General features: G+C 32.5%; 2 protein-coding genes across 2 annotated transcripts in view; both read left to right on the forward strand.

Moving 5' to 3' along the window:
* Nucleotides 1–1,672: 1,672 nt before the first annotated feature.
* LOC131952216 (toll-like receptor 4) lies at nucleotides 1,673–2,796 on the forward strand. The gene is made up of 2 exons (XM_059314790.1): nucleotides 1,673–2,146; nucleotides 2,398–2,796. The coding sequence occupies exons 1-2, from the start codon at nucleotides 1,673–1,675 to the stop codon at nucleotides 2,794–2,796; spliced, it is 873 nt and encodes a 290-aa protein (XP_059170773.1).
* A 10,683-nt stretch (nucleotides 2,797–13,479) lies between these two features.
* LOC131952229 (uncharacterized) overlaps nucleotides 13,480–15,987 on the forward strand; it is a 42,702-nt gene continuing 40,194 nt past the window's right edge. The window contains exon 1 of the mRNA XM_059314791.1: nucleotides 13,480–14,089. Coding sequence (XP_059170774.1) covers nucleotides 13,480–14,089 — 610 coding nt within the window. The remainder of the gene's footprint in view (nucleotides 14,090–15,987) is intronic.

Consider the following 15,987-nt stretch of genomic DNA (forward strand, 5'->3'; position numbering starts at 1 on the left):
GAAAATCTTATTTTAGTGCTTATTAATTTCCATACTAATTTCGGCTTTTTAATTTTATGGGGGTCGCGGGTAACTTACTTTTTATAAAAGGGGGTCGCCACTCGAAAATGTTTGGGAACCACTGATCTATAAGATACCTTTACTAATCTTTTGGAAGAGACCCCGCTTTTCTTTATAGAAATTTAAATAATAGTGTATCATTTAAAAAAATATAAACAAACTTCTGTTTAGAGCAATTCTGCTTAGATCTGTTAGAAGTTTGTTAAGAATGATCTAAATGGTTAATCAAATTTATTTAGAATGTCCTCTGGATAATCTATAATATTTAAATTTTTTTCGGGCAAACGGCCTGCGGGCAAGTGGCTTTCGGGCATTTGTCGCATTCGGGCAAGTGTCCAAATGATTTCAATCTCCTACAATTGGAAAAAAAATTATATAAAAAGCTTAAACTTTAACAGTATTATTCTAGATATTGCAGTATGCATTAGCTATCGAACCTACTGTAGTTGCAGATTGAATTCAGAACCAGTAAAGCCTTAAAGTCCAATTAATATTTTACATTCCAGATTCAACCAATTACAACAAGAGCGCCCCTTGTTTCTGTTTACCCGACAAGGCGCTGTCAGTGTTGACAAACTTGAGAGAGCTATCAATACCCGGTACTAACTGTAAATTGGGTCCCGGATTTCGAAAGCTAAAACGTCTTCAAACAATAATCTTCGACGAAAACAACCATTGCTTTCTGACTCACTTATGTGATAATTATTTTGAAAACATACAATCAGAGCAAAATATATCTATTTCGTTGGCAGGCTGCCCACTCTCAAGCTTCACCAACACATCTTTTGTGATGGGATCAACGTTGTCAGGGCTGAACCTTGATGAAACACAACTAACTTTAGAACAAATTTTTGACTCATTCCAACAGTTCAAAAACGTGCAGGAGTTTTCGATAGAAAAAGTGACTCAGGAATCATCTTACACGGTTTCTTTAGAAGATGTTTTGGAATTATTTATGGAAACTCAAATAAAAAATTTATCAATTGCTGGAAATAAAGTTATGTTCGATCAAGACACTAAATATTTAAGAGTCCCTCCAACGTTGAAAACACTGATTACAGATGCCTATAAGTATCTTGTAAATAACTTCGTTAATGCCCTGAGATATTCGCCAGAAAACTCGCTCACAAGATTACATTTTAAAAGACTACCCTGGAAACAGAATGTTGTATTGTAAGTAATACATGGTAAACTATATATTCATCCTCTTCTTACACACCTATCTGTTTTATTGTTTATAGTAAAAAATATTTCTTACAGATTACAACAGAACAAGACTAAAGAAAACCAAGTTTATTCTAAGTTTAATGGATTATCTAATTTGAAAGAGTTGTACGTTTCTTACAATAGCCTAGGTTCTAACACATTTGAAGGGATGAAAAATCTTCGTGTTCTAGAACTGTCAGGCTCTAGCGGTAATAGACTATGTGGATCCGATTTAGACGACGGCTGGCTAAGAACAGATTTGGCGAAGCTCGAAGAACTAAGGATGAATGATTGTAAAATAGATTTTATATCAAGCACATTTTATTTTCCGAAAAATCTTAAAAGATTATATTTAAGTAAAAATCGATTGACGTTTTTCGAGGCATACACACTAAGACATTTGAACATGACATATTTAGATTTGTCATCTAACCGTTTACCTGGTCTATCGGATGAAATGCGTGAAGAGCTAAAGAGATTAAAATTTGATAATCCACAATTTCTAGTAGATTTATCTAATAATAAGTTTCAATTTATCTGCACGTACGTTCAAAGTCTGCATTTCTTGGTGACCAACACACAATTGTTTGAGACCGTAGACGAAATGATGTTCAGAAAGGAAGACAATACTTATTTAAACTACATGGAGATGGTTGCACAACTTCCAAGACTGACACAAAACTGTCAGATAAAAGAAATCTTCAGCTTTGTGTTGACGATATTTTTCATCCACCTCATGTGTTTGCTTGTTCTGGCCGTGTTTTTCCATTACCGCTGGAAGCTGAGGTACCTCTACTTTATTGGTCAACGGAGGCTGCACATCGGTGGACGTTTAGTCAACTACAACCCACAGGTTGATGTCTTCATTACCTATGATGAGGTAAAATGCATGTAAAATTAATTCCTCAGATAAATTTACTTATTATTAAAACTAAATAAAAAAGTAAATTGTTTCAAATTTACATTAATTCAAATAAATTTGTATAGCTACTTAAATTAAATGATTCGTTAATTACGCATGATTTAATACTTTTAAAAATAAATTTACAATAATATATTTACACTAGTTGCGCATTATGTGTGAAACACCTAATGAGTTGTTTTTCATTCAATATTTTATTAATTCCTTAGGGTGAGCCTAGAATCCGACAGATTGTAGGAAATATGATCATACCATTCATGAGAGAGAAGAACATCTCTTACATTTTAGGAGAAGTGGACTTTCCAGGTGGGGACATGGTGTCACACATCAGTGGAGCTATAACTGGCACAAGAAAAACGCTGGTCTTGTTGTCTGAAGATCTTTTCTTGGATCACTACCGAGAGTATGAGATGAACCTGGCCATCATGCGAGAGTTCAATGTACGAGGTCAGGTTATCGTTCCTGTCTTTGTTGAGAGGGTCGACTTGAATACATACCCACCTGAAGTAGAAACTTATTTAAGGAATCAGCTGTACAGGTGTCTGGTCTACAGAAATAACCAGACTTTCTGGACACTTCTGGGTCATGCTATTAGAAATGATAAGTAGTTTGATATCTATTCCTAATCTGATTGCTATATATTAAAACTTGATTTGTTTTTGCAATGAATCTTTATGTATAGCTTTTGCAGAGTAGTTTTAAAATGATGAAATTCACCACTTGTTTTGTTAACAATAAATTATGAGAGAATGTAAGTTTAACCATATCTATCGAAAAACTAACACTGTCTGTTTTGGTTACTAATTGTCTACCGAATACAATGTTACCATTCGTACGTTTTATTCAGCTTCAACAATTTAGTAGAGCAAAATTGGTCAAGAACAATGTTTTTGTTTTAGTTTTGAATCCGCTTCCAATTATAAAATCATAATGCATGTAGTTTATTTTTCTTAACTTTATATATATAACGATTTTGTATGTACGTTTATTTTCTACTTATTTTCTTCGCGGTTGTTCTGTCGAGCTTTCTTTTTTCAAACATTTTTCTCCTAATATTACTTTTTTGTGTTCTTTGTTTGACAATGTATGTTTAAAGAATTATATGTGTTACATTTTTTTCTGTAAAATTATTGGAATATCTTTTTGCACGAAGAGGTTATATGTTTTATTTAGATACCTTGATTTATCATCTTTAATGATTCAAGATTATAGAATGAGTGCTTCACAAATCAAGTAATTTTACTCAATATGCCTCTACCTCCCTTTTCTCCCATTTATTTAATAAAGCGGTAATTTTAAGTTTTGCCTATTGGTAAATATACCCACAGGGAATAGGCAATGACTCCTGTCAATATCTCCCGTCTGTTTTAATTACTCCCGATTCTTTACTGCCTACCAACCCGTTGATTACGAACAGAAAAAAAATGGTTTAAACTATTACAATAAATAAATATAGATTATTTTACAGTTAATTTAATGTAAATACTAATGTAAACAACAGGGACGCTATACAGTGGAGTCTGGACGTGAGAGATAAAAAATTGTTTGAAGTGTCAAAATCAACAAAACAACTTGTGCTCTTGAATGCAATTTTTAAGCAGGGCCTACTCAACAGATGTTAATGTTTCGCGAGACAAGTGGGAAATCTTGAAACCACTCAGCCTGAACATTATGATAAGAACAGAATTACGTTTAGCGTGTTTAATACATTTTCTGAAACCGGGAGTAATCTCCCCTAAACTTTATCGAATATTCTTATATAATACTAACGGGGATGGAAACTCGGGATATAGACATGCTTTTTAATCAATTTTTAATTAATTAAAATTTTTAAATAGAATATCATCTCGTAGAAAAAAGAATTGCGCACCAAGTGAACGCCATACAAACTGTGAATAATAGTGCGGAATATTATTAGTATTTTATATATTCATACATATTTTTTTGAGAAATCGGAAATAGCGTAGACTACTACTTCCGGTCAAGAGAAATTACTCAAAATTTGATAGAAGGCAGAAAATTAGATCTTTTACTTATATATGCCGTGTATGTTATGTATCTGAAACAATACTCAAGTTATAGGCTTTTGAAAAACTAAAAGTGCCACTTTCGGTGATCGGAAATCGCTGATAAGTTGACTACAAATTTGATATAATACTATAATATGAAATTTTATCAACCTACTGTAACGGTACTCAAATTAACGCGTTCACAGACATACACACACACACAAACATATGGACAGAATTGCAAAGCCCAGTTTTCTGACTTGATTACGCATAGAACACCCACATTTTGATACATCTACATTTATTATTTTTGCCCGATTAAAATAAGCCCCCCCCCCCCATACTCCGTATAGTACTGAGGTGTAAAACGATGAAAACTGTCAACATTTCATGTGATTTTTGTGCACGATTACCATACTTCCTCTATAATCTGTAAACAAGAAATTAGAAAGTATCAATGAGAAAGAATATACATTTTCTTCTGTGTCACATCTATCAAGTGATCTGCATGCTAAGTAAAAACATTTTACAGCGTGATGTTTTCAAATTGACAAATCTAGATTTCGGTTTTTTACTTCCTCTCTGCCAGTGCTTTTGTCCATAAAGGTTATGATCTTTTTTATGAGACAAACTCAAAATGCAAGATTTTTGTCATGATAGTAACAGCAAGTTTAGAATGTTTTAAAATGCTCCAGCAAACTTAATTGATGAGAAGATTAAGCAACGTTGGATATTATAGTTTGATGTTTTAGAATTTAAAAAAATGTTGCATAACACTTGCTACGCCATTTGTAAAATTGTTGAAAAAGAAATTGTAATTCAAATGCATTTATTAAATAAACAATATGTATATGATTCTTTTCGTTTTATTACTCATGAAGGCGAATTTGCATAATGTAAACTGATAGATAAATATGCTTGGGTATCAAGAGATAGTATTAACAAAAGTCCGTCAAGAAAATTAACAAAAGCGACCCTATATACAAAAATAATGTCAAAGATTTAAGACCTAAAAGTTTTTATTGAAAAACATTTAAAATTAGTTAATATAATCAACTGTATTTTCCCAATTCAAAATTAATAGTACATCATTTAAAAAAAAACTATGGCTATATTATTTAATAAAATAAAAAAAAAACTAAGGTTCACCCAACTACAGTCGAAATGTGTTAGCTTAAAACAGAACAGATGTCCATAAAACCAATAAAAATATTCAAAATGTGTATGTTGGGTTAAAATGCATTCGGGAATAAACAAAGCCTAGATACGACTGTTTTATCAAGACTAGAGTACTTTTTGTATGCTGATGTTGCCGGCGTCATTGAATTTTAGCCAGAACACCAACTTTAATAATCTTAACCTAAGTCTTATTTAACCTTAACTTGAGACTTGCTTTTTTTTTTAAACATCAGACTCTATCGTATGCGATACATTAAAGAATTGCATACTTTATCTAATAATAGCTTCACAAATAAATAAGCTGAACTAATATGTCGGAAAGTTTTTTTTTTTATTTTACTTTTAATTGTAACTTAAGGGACGGTGTGGTCGAATGATAGAGCGTTAGGCTACCAGCCTGAAATTCTCAAGATTGGATATCTTTCCTATGTATCTCTAGGTCTAAAATGCGGTACAGGAAGATATTGATACTGTAACAACATCAACTTCATTGTTGTTAATGTGGGTACGTTTAATAAACTCACACGAGCAATAGTAGTAGCTTCAACTATAGCTTTATTTACACTTTATACAGAGAATTAATAGATCCATAGTAAATCCATAGTCACAACTGGTATAAGTACAATCACAGTCACGAATCAAAGTGTCGTAGTGACATCCTACATTCAAAGTCACAGTCCAAGCACAAGCACCCCGTTCACCTTTCGCTCTACCTTTTATACGGTCCATTCTCTCCCCTTACGTACATGAGCGATCTCACCCAAAAGAATGGGAAAATACAAGACGAGTCGCTCAGACAGTCCTTCAGCTAGCCAGGTACTCTACATTCATGCAACTTCTTGTAAAACAATATAATATAAACATACCTAATTATACAGTCTGTGACAGATACAAACAATAAAAACTAAATCCTGTAAGTACTATATAGCTTGGTAGTTTATTTATTGGTCTTAGTTTTAGAGTTTCCTTAATAGGAATTATTTTTTTAATTATACATATTCATCCTACAGTATTGAGAACATAATGCCATATTAAAAATGTGTATTAAATTTGAATGAAATGAATTTTACAAAAAGATCGCACAATTATTTACTACACAGCAACACAGAAACACAAACAGTTTAAAACACAGATTAACACAGTCTCACACAATCCACAGGCCCACAGATCATCGCAAACACAAACAACGTAGCGCACAAATCATCCCATCAATCGTCGATCTACACTGAAAAATTTATATTGTTAAGGGAAAAATCTTATTTTTATTTTTTTTAAATTTTTTAGTAATATTACCAAAAAATATAATAAAGCTTTTGTAGTAGAAATTGTTAACCCATTAAAATAATAAACTGTTTTTTTTGCCTGCATTGATCCTTTGTTCTTTAAAAAATTTTAGCCCTTCAGTAAAATAAAAGTAGTTTCTTTACAAATGCTTATTTTGATGCTCACATTCTTTAAAGCTAAAAAAACATTTTAAATGTAATGTTCAATGTTATTTTTTAATGAAAAAAAATTACTTAAACCTTATCTTTTCTTTTTCTTTTCATCGAAGATTGAACAACGGGCAGTTTTTCTAATCGAAAAAAATCTTTTAAATATTACAATGGTTTATTCTTTTTACAAGCTTTTATTACAAGATTTTATTTAACTCAATTCCTCTATCGTCATTTGTCTAGATCGAAACGCTCGAGCGAAAATTCGGACACTTCTACTTGACCGATACGATTCACAGTTGGTACGTGGGTCAAGACATGAAGACAATGCAATCTGAAACTAAATTTGACTTACTTGGATGCCTAATTAATTTTTTATGAATTAATTAAAATTTGGACCGAATTAGTAGGCATGTCTATCCAACCACACCACACGCGTCATCACGTTCAATAGCTGCGCCATCAGGTTTAATAGCTGCGCCTTTACGTTTAATAGACGCGCAATGGTTTTTTGTCATGTAACACTATTGTAAATAAAACATGTAAAGTAGGCCTACTGAAATTTTTATAGTAATTTAAATAGTAGTGTATAATTTATTTTCTACTTTTTAGTGCATCATTACACAAAAGCTTGTTATTAAAACGTTTTTTATGAATTTTTTATATTTTGTTTTCATGAAATGTGCGTGACAGCTTCACCAACGCCTGAAGAAAAAAAATACATTAAAAAAGTTTTAATTACAAGCTTTTATAAAATAATGCACTAAGAAGTAAAAAAAAGTATACACTACTATTTAAATAACTATAAAGAAAAGCGTGGGTCACTTTAATATTTATTGGATAACTTTACTAAAATTTAGAAAGCGACAAACGCTTTTCTTTATAGTTATTTAAATAGTAGTGTTTAATTTATTTTCTACTTTTTGGTGCATTATTACATAAAAGCTTGTTATTAAAAAATGTTTTTAATTAAAACTTTTCAGCACTTTAATTTTTTTTAATAATTTACAATAGAGTTGCATGACTAAAAACCATTGCGCATCCAATGAACGTGATGACGCGTGCATAATAGTGCGGAATAGTTGGATGAGACTACATACTAACTAGGTCAATATTTTAATTAATTCATAAAAAATTAATTTAGGCAAACAATTAAGTCAAATTTAATGTCATGTTGCATGATCTTTTAGTCTTAACCTACGGTCTAACGTTGAAACAAATCTGTCAATTAAAAGTGTCCAAAATTTCTCCTGGGGCGTTTCAAACTAGACAGACAGACTGACTGACGACAGACAGAGAAAGCAAGTGAAATAAAAGCTTGTAATAATATAAAAATTGTATTAAGAATATTAGCACGATTGTGTCTTTACTTCAAAAGAAAATGGAATTGTCTTCTATAACTATGCTGCACCAATTGTTATTTTCCCTATCTAATGGATTGTTTCTGTCTACAACATTTTTTGTCAATTCTTATGACGAAAGGAAAAACACTGTGTTTAATCATACAAACTCTAAGCTTACTTGTAACAATAACGTTGAAAAAAATCAACGAGTCTTGTCCAGATCAGTGCTCGTGTTTTACTGGTGAAAAGGAATGCTGTTGCTATCCTAATTGGCAGCATGTGCCATCTCATACCAAATGGTTACATTTAAATGACTGTGAATGAAAAACTATCATTTGCCGTGCTTTCAACAACTTAAATCAACAAGAATTGTTTTAGACTTGACGGCTTTCAAGACATTGACACGTGACCAACTTAAAATAATAAATAATGAATAAATGGTTCATTCGACATTTTTCTGATAATTCTTTTTCTGGACTTGAGCTGTTAACCGATTTTGAATGTAGCTTTTATGAAATACTAAAATGTGCATTTAAGAAACATTCTTTAGGAATGATTTCGCTAAGTGGCCCTACACAAGGTATGATTAAATTAGTCTATCAGTAAATTAGTCTAAAGTAATAGTTCACATATGCAAAGACCAAATAACCAACAAATGCACATGGATTGCTTATTACTTTGTTGTACTACAATGCATTTGACAGACATTAATTTCATACTAAGGGGAACAACCGTGTAAAATCTGGACATGAAAGGGCCACAGAGCTTTTTTCCAGTAACTTAAAGCATATTTTGATTTTATGAACCTACACCATTTATATTTCCTTTTCTCTTCTTTTGAAATAATCGTCCTAATATTTTTTTATTTAAATATTTATAAATTTTAAAAAAAATTCAAATGAGGACTGTAATTTTTAAATTAAGTCAGATTCTTTGCCATAACTAAAAAAAACATTAGCCTACTGTCTTATTTGCATTCGCTTTCTGTTTAAACAGGCGTACATTTATAAAATTTTAAAAAATTCACAAAAGGACTGAAGTCGATACTACAATATTTTAAATTAAGTCAGGTTCTTCGCCATAAATAAAGAAAATTACTGTCTTATTTGCATTCGCTGTCTGTTTAATCAGGGTTCGTCTTTGTAATTAATATATTATTTTGAACGTCAAACAGGTCTGACAGTTTTTAGATACTTCAGGAAAGAAAACATAAAGAAAACATAATCAACCTAAAGGAACTGGATTATATCGCCTATACTTTTTGGATTTGTCTTACAACCTAAATACCCCTGGGCATGTACAGACCTAAAACTTTAAACATAACTCACATTGAATTTTAGTTTTCTTATGTCACGTCGACTGTGTCTGAAAGAACATCATATGTCGCAACTAAATTTAAATAAAATCCATGGTACTTTCACATTTCAAAAGAGACTAGAACTAATTAATCTGAGTTGTTATCAGATTAGATTATTTTGTTCATCAACTTAAGTCAACTCAATTTGACTTAATTAAATATGTCACACAATGTTTACTTCAATTTTTTAAAAATTATTAAATAAATGATTTCAGACATTTTAAAGAATCTAACATAGTTTAAAAACAGTTTAACGCTGCTAATTTACAATATTCAAAACACAAAGGTCTATAACTTTATCATTACCATCATTGAGTAAAGTACAAAAAATAACAAAAAAAAGCAACCCAATTATAATTAAAATGGAATGTGCTCTGCTTTTAAACAGCATAACAACAACTCTTTTAACAAAAGTAGGAAATAACCGACCTATTTAGCAATTATCAAAATAGTAACGAATGACCCTGTTATTTGGCTGCATGCCTTGATTAAGAACAACCCTGATCTTGGGTGAATAACTTATTTTCAAAGCTGATACGTTTTAATTCCCTAGGGAGAACAAGGAGTAAGGCGACTTCTAAAACATTTCTGACTCTTTACATTTCTTTTGTATTTTTATAATTTAACTATTTAAAAAAATATTATTAACCAATTTCCCTTTGAACTTTCCACTTTTATATATATTATATATATTGGAACACTTTGATTTCTTTATACTCATAACATAAATTTCCTATAACTTATATTACTTTTTTATATTCCGTTTTTTTGGACACTTATCCGAACGCGACTAATGTCGTAATGGACACTTGCCCGAATGCGACAAATGCCCGAAAAACACTTGCCCGAAGGCCGTTTGCCCGAAAAAAAAACTATAAAACAAATTAGTGTAATCCGTGTTTGTTTTAAATAAATTTAATTTAATCTATTATTATGTAAGGAAAATCACACAATAGGAAGTGTCGCTATAAATCCTCTTTAGTACTATCATAGAGTTCACGTTTGTGTAAACATTGTTGTAAGCTGATATCAGCAAAAGGTGAAGCAGAAACTTAATTAGCAACAAAACGGAAAATACAATGACTCATTAAAAAAGTTACAAAATCTTTATAGGGTGTATATTTACTTGTTGTAATATTAATTAATTGAGTTGTGCCATTTTAAAAATATCCTTTATGTTAAGATGAATGTACTTTAATCGTAAAAAGTATTCAGAACAATACAAGATAAAATATTTTACTGCTGGAAAGTATCCATTAATAAGTATTGTAGAAGAAGTATGCGGGATGAAAAGAAAAGCAGTGCAAACTAGAAAGAAGGCACGTTGTTATCTGATACAGGTTTAGCAGGATTTACATATTCTTTAGTGGACGGGGTGGCTTAGCTATAGAGCTCTGAACTGGTAAATGTTTCGAGTTCGAATCCTGTTTCTGATAGGCACCCACCTTATGTTAGGGATAGGGAAAGTAAAGGCGACTGGACGTAGTGCTGACCAAAATGTACCCTCATGTGCCGACGTTAGAGAAACAGGTTAACTCTACTTTACTTTGCCCGTGGGCCGTCATTACAAACATGTGATATTGTTTCGCTCTGAACTTCTATTAAAACCGCGCAGGCTATAAATAGATATTATAAAATTATAGAACATGTCGTTTTCGTTTTAAAACATTTTTTAATTGCGATAATCTGGTTGGATACTACTTAAGTTAGCAGTATTATACGTTGAAATTTTAATCCTACTATAATAAATACATCAATTGTAGATGTGAAAATAAAAATTTAAGTTAGCTGTGTTTCTCACGTGATATAGTTTTACCTGAGTTATCATTCCTTATTCAACAAACATCAACCATTTTATGTACACAAACTACTTTGACTGATAGCACAGCGTTAAAAATATCAACTTCCTCACTAAATCTCTTCTCTGAGAGCACAGCATGAAAAATATCAACTTCTTCACTAATTCCCTACAAAGAGCTGAAAGCTCTATGACCACCATTTACTCTATGTTACAATTGTATTTTCTAAAAATAGATAAATTGTATTGATTAAACGACTGAAATTCAGTAGAATCAGAAACGAAATCCAACACTGTATGTTATAAATCTATAAGTGATCGTGTTAGCAACTTCCTGTTTGAGTGCAGAGGTTTGAATTAGATTTGTGTTTGTGTTGTTATCAGTTTGCTTTATAGTTATTTAAATAGTAGAGTGTTATAATATATTTTTAAAAAATTCATTTATTTCTAGTTTTTAGTGCATTAATCACTTGCCCGAAGTCCATTTTCCCGAAAAATGTTTACATTATATAATACCAAATAATCATTTGTAATCAATTTAGATTTGAAATTTTGATAAACAATACATATCTAAACAAAAGGAAACAATAAAAGAATTTTATATATTATCACGCAGACATTCTTAATTAATTTGTATTTGCCAAAAAAGAAGTGTAAAAATATATTTTATTTCCTATCTATGAAACAACACAAGACAAAAATACCATTACGTTTATCTCAGGATTTTAAAATGAAGTATGCATTCTTTATTAAGTAATTGCCTCAACACAATGTCTAAGCAAGGTGCATTAACTGGAGATAAAACATAATTGACTACCCTTAACTTTTTAATTTCGCCACATAGACCGCGCCTCATTCTTTTTGAAATAATCACCACACAAGTTAAACAAAGCAAAATAAATCAAACAAAAGCATTTCTGTTCACTGTTGCGAGACGTCGCGCCGCCTACACCGTGTCATAAGCGCTGATAACCACCGCAACACGTCGGCTAAACAAGGTGTTCGAAACATTCATCAAAAGACACCGCCGCCAACACCACCTTATATTTATTAAAGGAAAGGGATTTTTTTACAGCCATTTCTCAGTTTTCAAAAAAAAAAAGCTACATAATGTAAAAAACTTTGTTGTTATGCTTAGAATTGTGTTTATTATCGCAATTCCAAAGTTGAATTGATTAAGAATGTTTATTTGGTAATATTATTTATTCCAATGTTAAAATTTTTCGGGCAAACGGCCTTCGGGCAAATGTTTTTCGGGCATTTGTCGCATTCGGGCAAGTGTCCATTCGGGCATTTGTCGCATTCGGGCAAGTGTCCATTCGGGCGATTGTCGCATTCGGGCAAGTGTCCATTCGGGCATTTGTCGCATTCGGGCAAGTGTCCATTCGGGAAATCGGCCTTCGGGCAAACGGAATTCGGGCAAGTGTCTTTCGGGAATTTGTCGTAGACCCAAATTTTACATGTGTGTAACTTGTTTTTCGAATAATTTAGTGCATGCAAACTATCGGCAAATTTAAATACGTCCATTTTGGTTACCGGTTTAATTAATTTAGTGGATATAAATTATGAAATGTCTAACTACTACATTAATTAAAGTAGCTAACAGCTAGATCAAGTTTGTTTTATGTAATGATGCACACTATTTAGTGATACTAGACTATATCCGATACCTATATACACTACACTGATGTATAACAATAGTTGGCCTTCATCTGCTTATTTGTGTTTCAATGAGTATTCACATGACATCAGTAATTAGTGAATCGTTTAAAAAATTAGAATTAGTTAGAATAGACCCCCCCTCCACATATTTAGTATAGATCATAGCACTTCTATATAAACTAACTCATCACTCAACTTTACAGCTAGACTGCTATCGGATCGCGACATGACTAACAGGAAACACAAGTTTTATATCTCCATCAACACTCAGCATTACTCAACACAACACATGCTATTCTTAAAATTTAGATAGTATTTTTGTTTTTATTTATTGTGCATGACAGCAGTACAATAGTCTTAAAAAAGAACTTGATCAGGAAAATATACGATTTTTTTAAACTGCATAAGAAAATGAAATTGTTCAATTCTATAACTATGACGCATTTGTTACTTATTTTATGGAATATATGCATTATTATTGGAATCGACGATACAATTTTTTATAAAAAAATGAACAGCGCTGTGTTTAATCATTCGAACTCTAAGTTTACTTGGAAATATAACGGCACAGAAAGCAAGGAGACTTGTCCAGATCAGTGCAGTGGTAAAGATTGTAGTGAAGGAATGTCATGTGATTGTTTTCCTAATTGGCCGCATGTACCATCTAATATCAAAATGTTAAAATTAGTTGGCCGTGGAAGAGTAAATATCATTTGTGATGCTTTTGACAGTTTAAATCATTTGAAACTATTGACACTAACTACCTTTGCTGGTATGGACACGTGTGAGAAATATTTCCAGGCTCAACGTTTTTCACTACAGGGTTTAATACTATATAGTAATGCCATTGCAGAGCTTCCAGTTAATCTGTTTACTAACCTACAACAACTAATATATCTGGAGCTAACTGATAATGGCCTGAAACTCTTGCAGGATGGCATTTTTGCAGGTTTGGCCAACTTAAAGGTACTAGTAATAATAGAAGATGAAGTTCCAAACATTGCTGATCAATCCTTCTCTGGACTTAAATCGCTAACTGCTATCACGTTTGCTATTTTTCATAAAGTTCCTTTTGACAAAAATATTCCAGGAATGATTTCAATGACAAGTCAAACAGAAGGTATGATACAAGAAATTAGCCTAAAGAAATATTCTTCTCTTTCTAGCACAGAAGAAGTTTAACAAAGTCTGGTATAAATTTCCTATAACAGTTACATAAACCAAATAAACTTCAACATCTTTTATTTGTCTATGTTATCTGGAGGTCTAGTATTTTGTGACGTAGATGTCTATACAAAAGTGTGTAGGCACGGATAGTGTGTGTGTGTGTGAGTGGCCTCCCCCTGGAAGTGGTGTGCGAGCGTGAAAAACAAGTGTGTGAACGAGGGAGTGGGTAGGCAGTGTGGTGTAGCGTCAACTCAGTGTAACTAGTCGTCAGTTTTTTCTTCGTGTCAATGTTTTTCTTGTAGTTGATGAAAATTATACTTCAATGTTACAAATTCACTTTGTGGACTGTGTTTTTTTTTAATTGTTACACCTGGCCCAAACGAGTCAAAAATAGTTAGAAAGCCGAATGTAACAATTTGGTTTAAGGCTTCCCCTTTATATTTTATAATCTGGTGTCCAAAAAAAAAAAGACCAATGAATTGTATATCATGCAGTTCAATTTCAATTTTGCTTGGTCTAGCTGTCAATCCATGTATTTTTAAATTTTGAACAATGATTCCAACTCCTTTTTATGGTCTAACCAGTTGTCTTAGAAAAAACAGATATCATCTACGTAACTACGTATGCCGTATTGTCGAGGTTATTGAATGTCGTAATACAAGTTGTATACTGTTTTGATGATTCCTTGATTGGTAGGCCTATTTGCCAATAACCTCTTGACAAATAAAACTTAGAAAAGATCCCAGCCTAAGATATTTTTATGTAAAGCTCTTCCTAACTAGGCATAGGTTCGTCATCTGGTATTGTTACCTTATTTAATTCTCTATAGTCAAAACATAGCCTTTTGTTTTTGTTTCTTTTGATTTATTTTTTACAACAATCCAGGAAGCATAAGGAGAATCTGAAATTTCAAAAATACCTGCTTTTAATAATTATTTTATTTCCTTTCTTACCTGATCCTTGTAATATAAAGGTACCTCATAAGGTTGTAATATATTAGGGGTGCCTGATGTCAGTCTAATTTCATGTTCGATCGTATCCGTCTTACACGAAAATGCCGATAGTCCCCAGGTATTCTGATAGTATTCTTTTAATTTCTCCCTGGAACTTTTTAGGTAAATGGCTGAGGCTTATAGCTATGTAGGATTTATTATTAAAGAGTATATTTAAGGCCAGACACCACACGTTTCGATATTTTAAAATTGTTTCTACCAGTATGGGTTTAACACTAATTCTAATAGTAACACCATTTAACTATCTAACCTGAACGTTTCCAACCGCTACAACCAACGGTAATCCGTTTATTGCGATGTAAAACATGGTACCCCCCATCAAATTTTCACACTACTACGCGGACAGCGGCTATCTTCGAGTTTGTGTTGCGTGTTATGTTGCCCACGAGGCAACATAAAGTATACGGCAACCTATCGGCCAACACTCGTGTACACGCTGGTGTAGCGACCTTTATTTTGTTCTACAAATAAGTGGGATAATTGTTGTTTTCTATCAAGTAAAATTTGATGTTAAACTCCATATAAGGGCATGCGCGTAAAAATAATGAATGGGAAGAGATTCATTGATACGTTTGACCAATGGGTCTACGACAAATTCCCGAAAGACACTTGCCCGAATGCCTTTTGCCCGAAGGCCGATTTCCCGAATGGACACTTGCCCGAATGCGACAAATGCCCGAATGGACACTTGCCCGAATGCGACAAACGCCCGAATGGACACTTGCCCGAATGCGACAAATGCCCGAATGGACCCTTGCCCGAATGCGACAAATGCCCGAATGGACACTTGCCCGAATGGGACAAATGCCCGAATGGACACTTGCCCGAATGCGACAAA

This window comes from Physella acuta, unplaced genomic scaffold (genome assembly GCF_028476545.2).
Source record: "Physella acuta isolate Inbredline_101_S28 unplaced genomic scaffold, ASM2847654v3 ptg000070l, whole genome shotgun sequence".
Classification (NCBI taxonomy): domain Eukaryota; kingdom Metazoa; phylum Mollusca; class Gastropoda; family Physidae; genus Physella; species Physella acuta.

Excerpts from the sequence above, each read along its gene's own strand:
- LOC131952216 (XM_059314790.1), top strand. The coding sequence starts at position 1,673 with ATGACATATTTAGATTTGTCATCTAACCGTTTACCTGGTCTATCGGAT. Across the intron at positions 2,147-2,397 it reads TCTTCATTACCTATGATGAG|GGTGAGCCTAGAATCCGACA; the intron begins GTAAAATGCATG and ends TTAATTCCTTAG.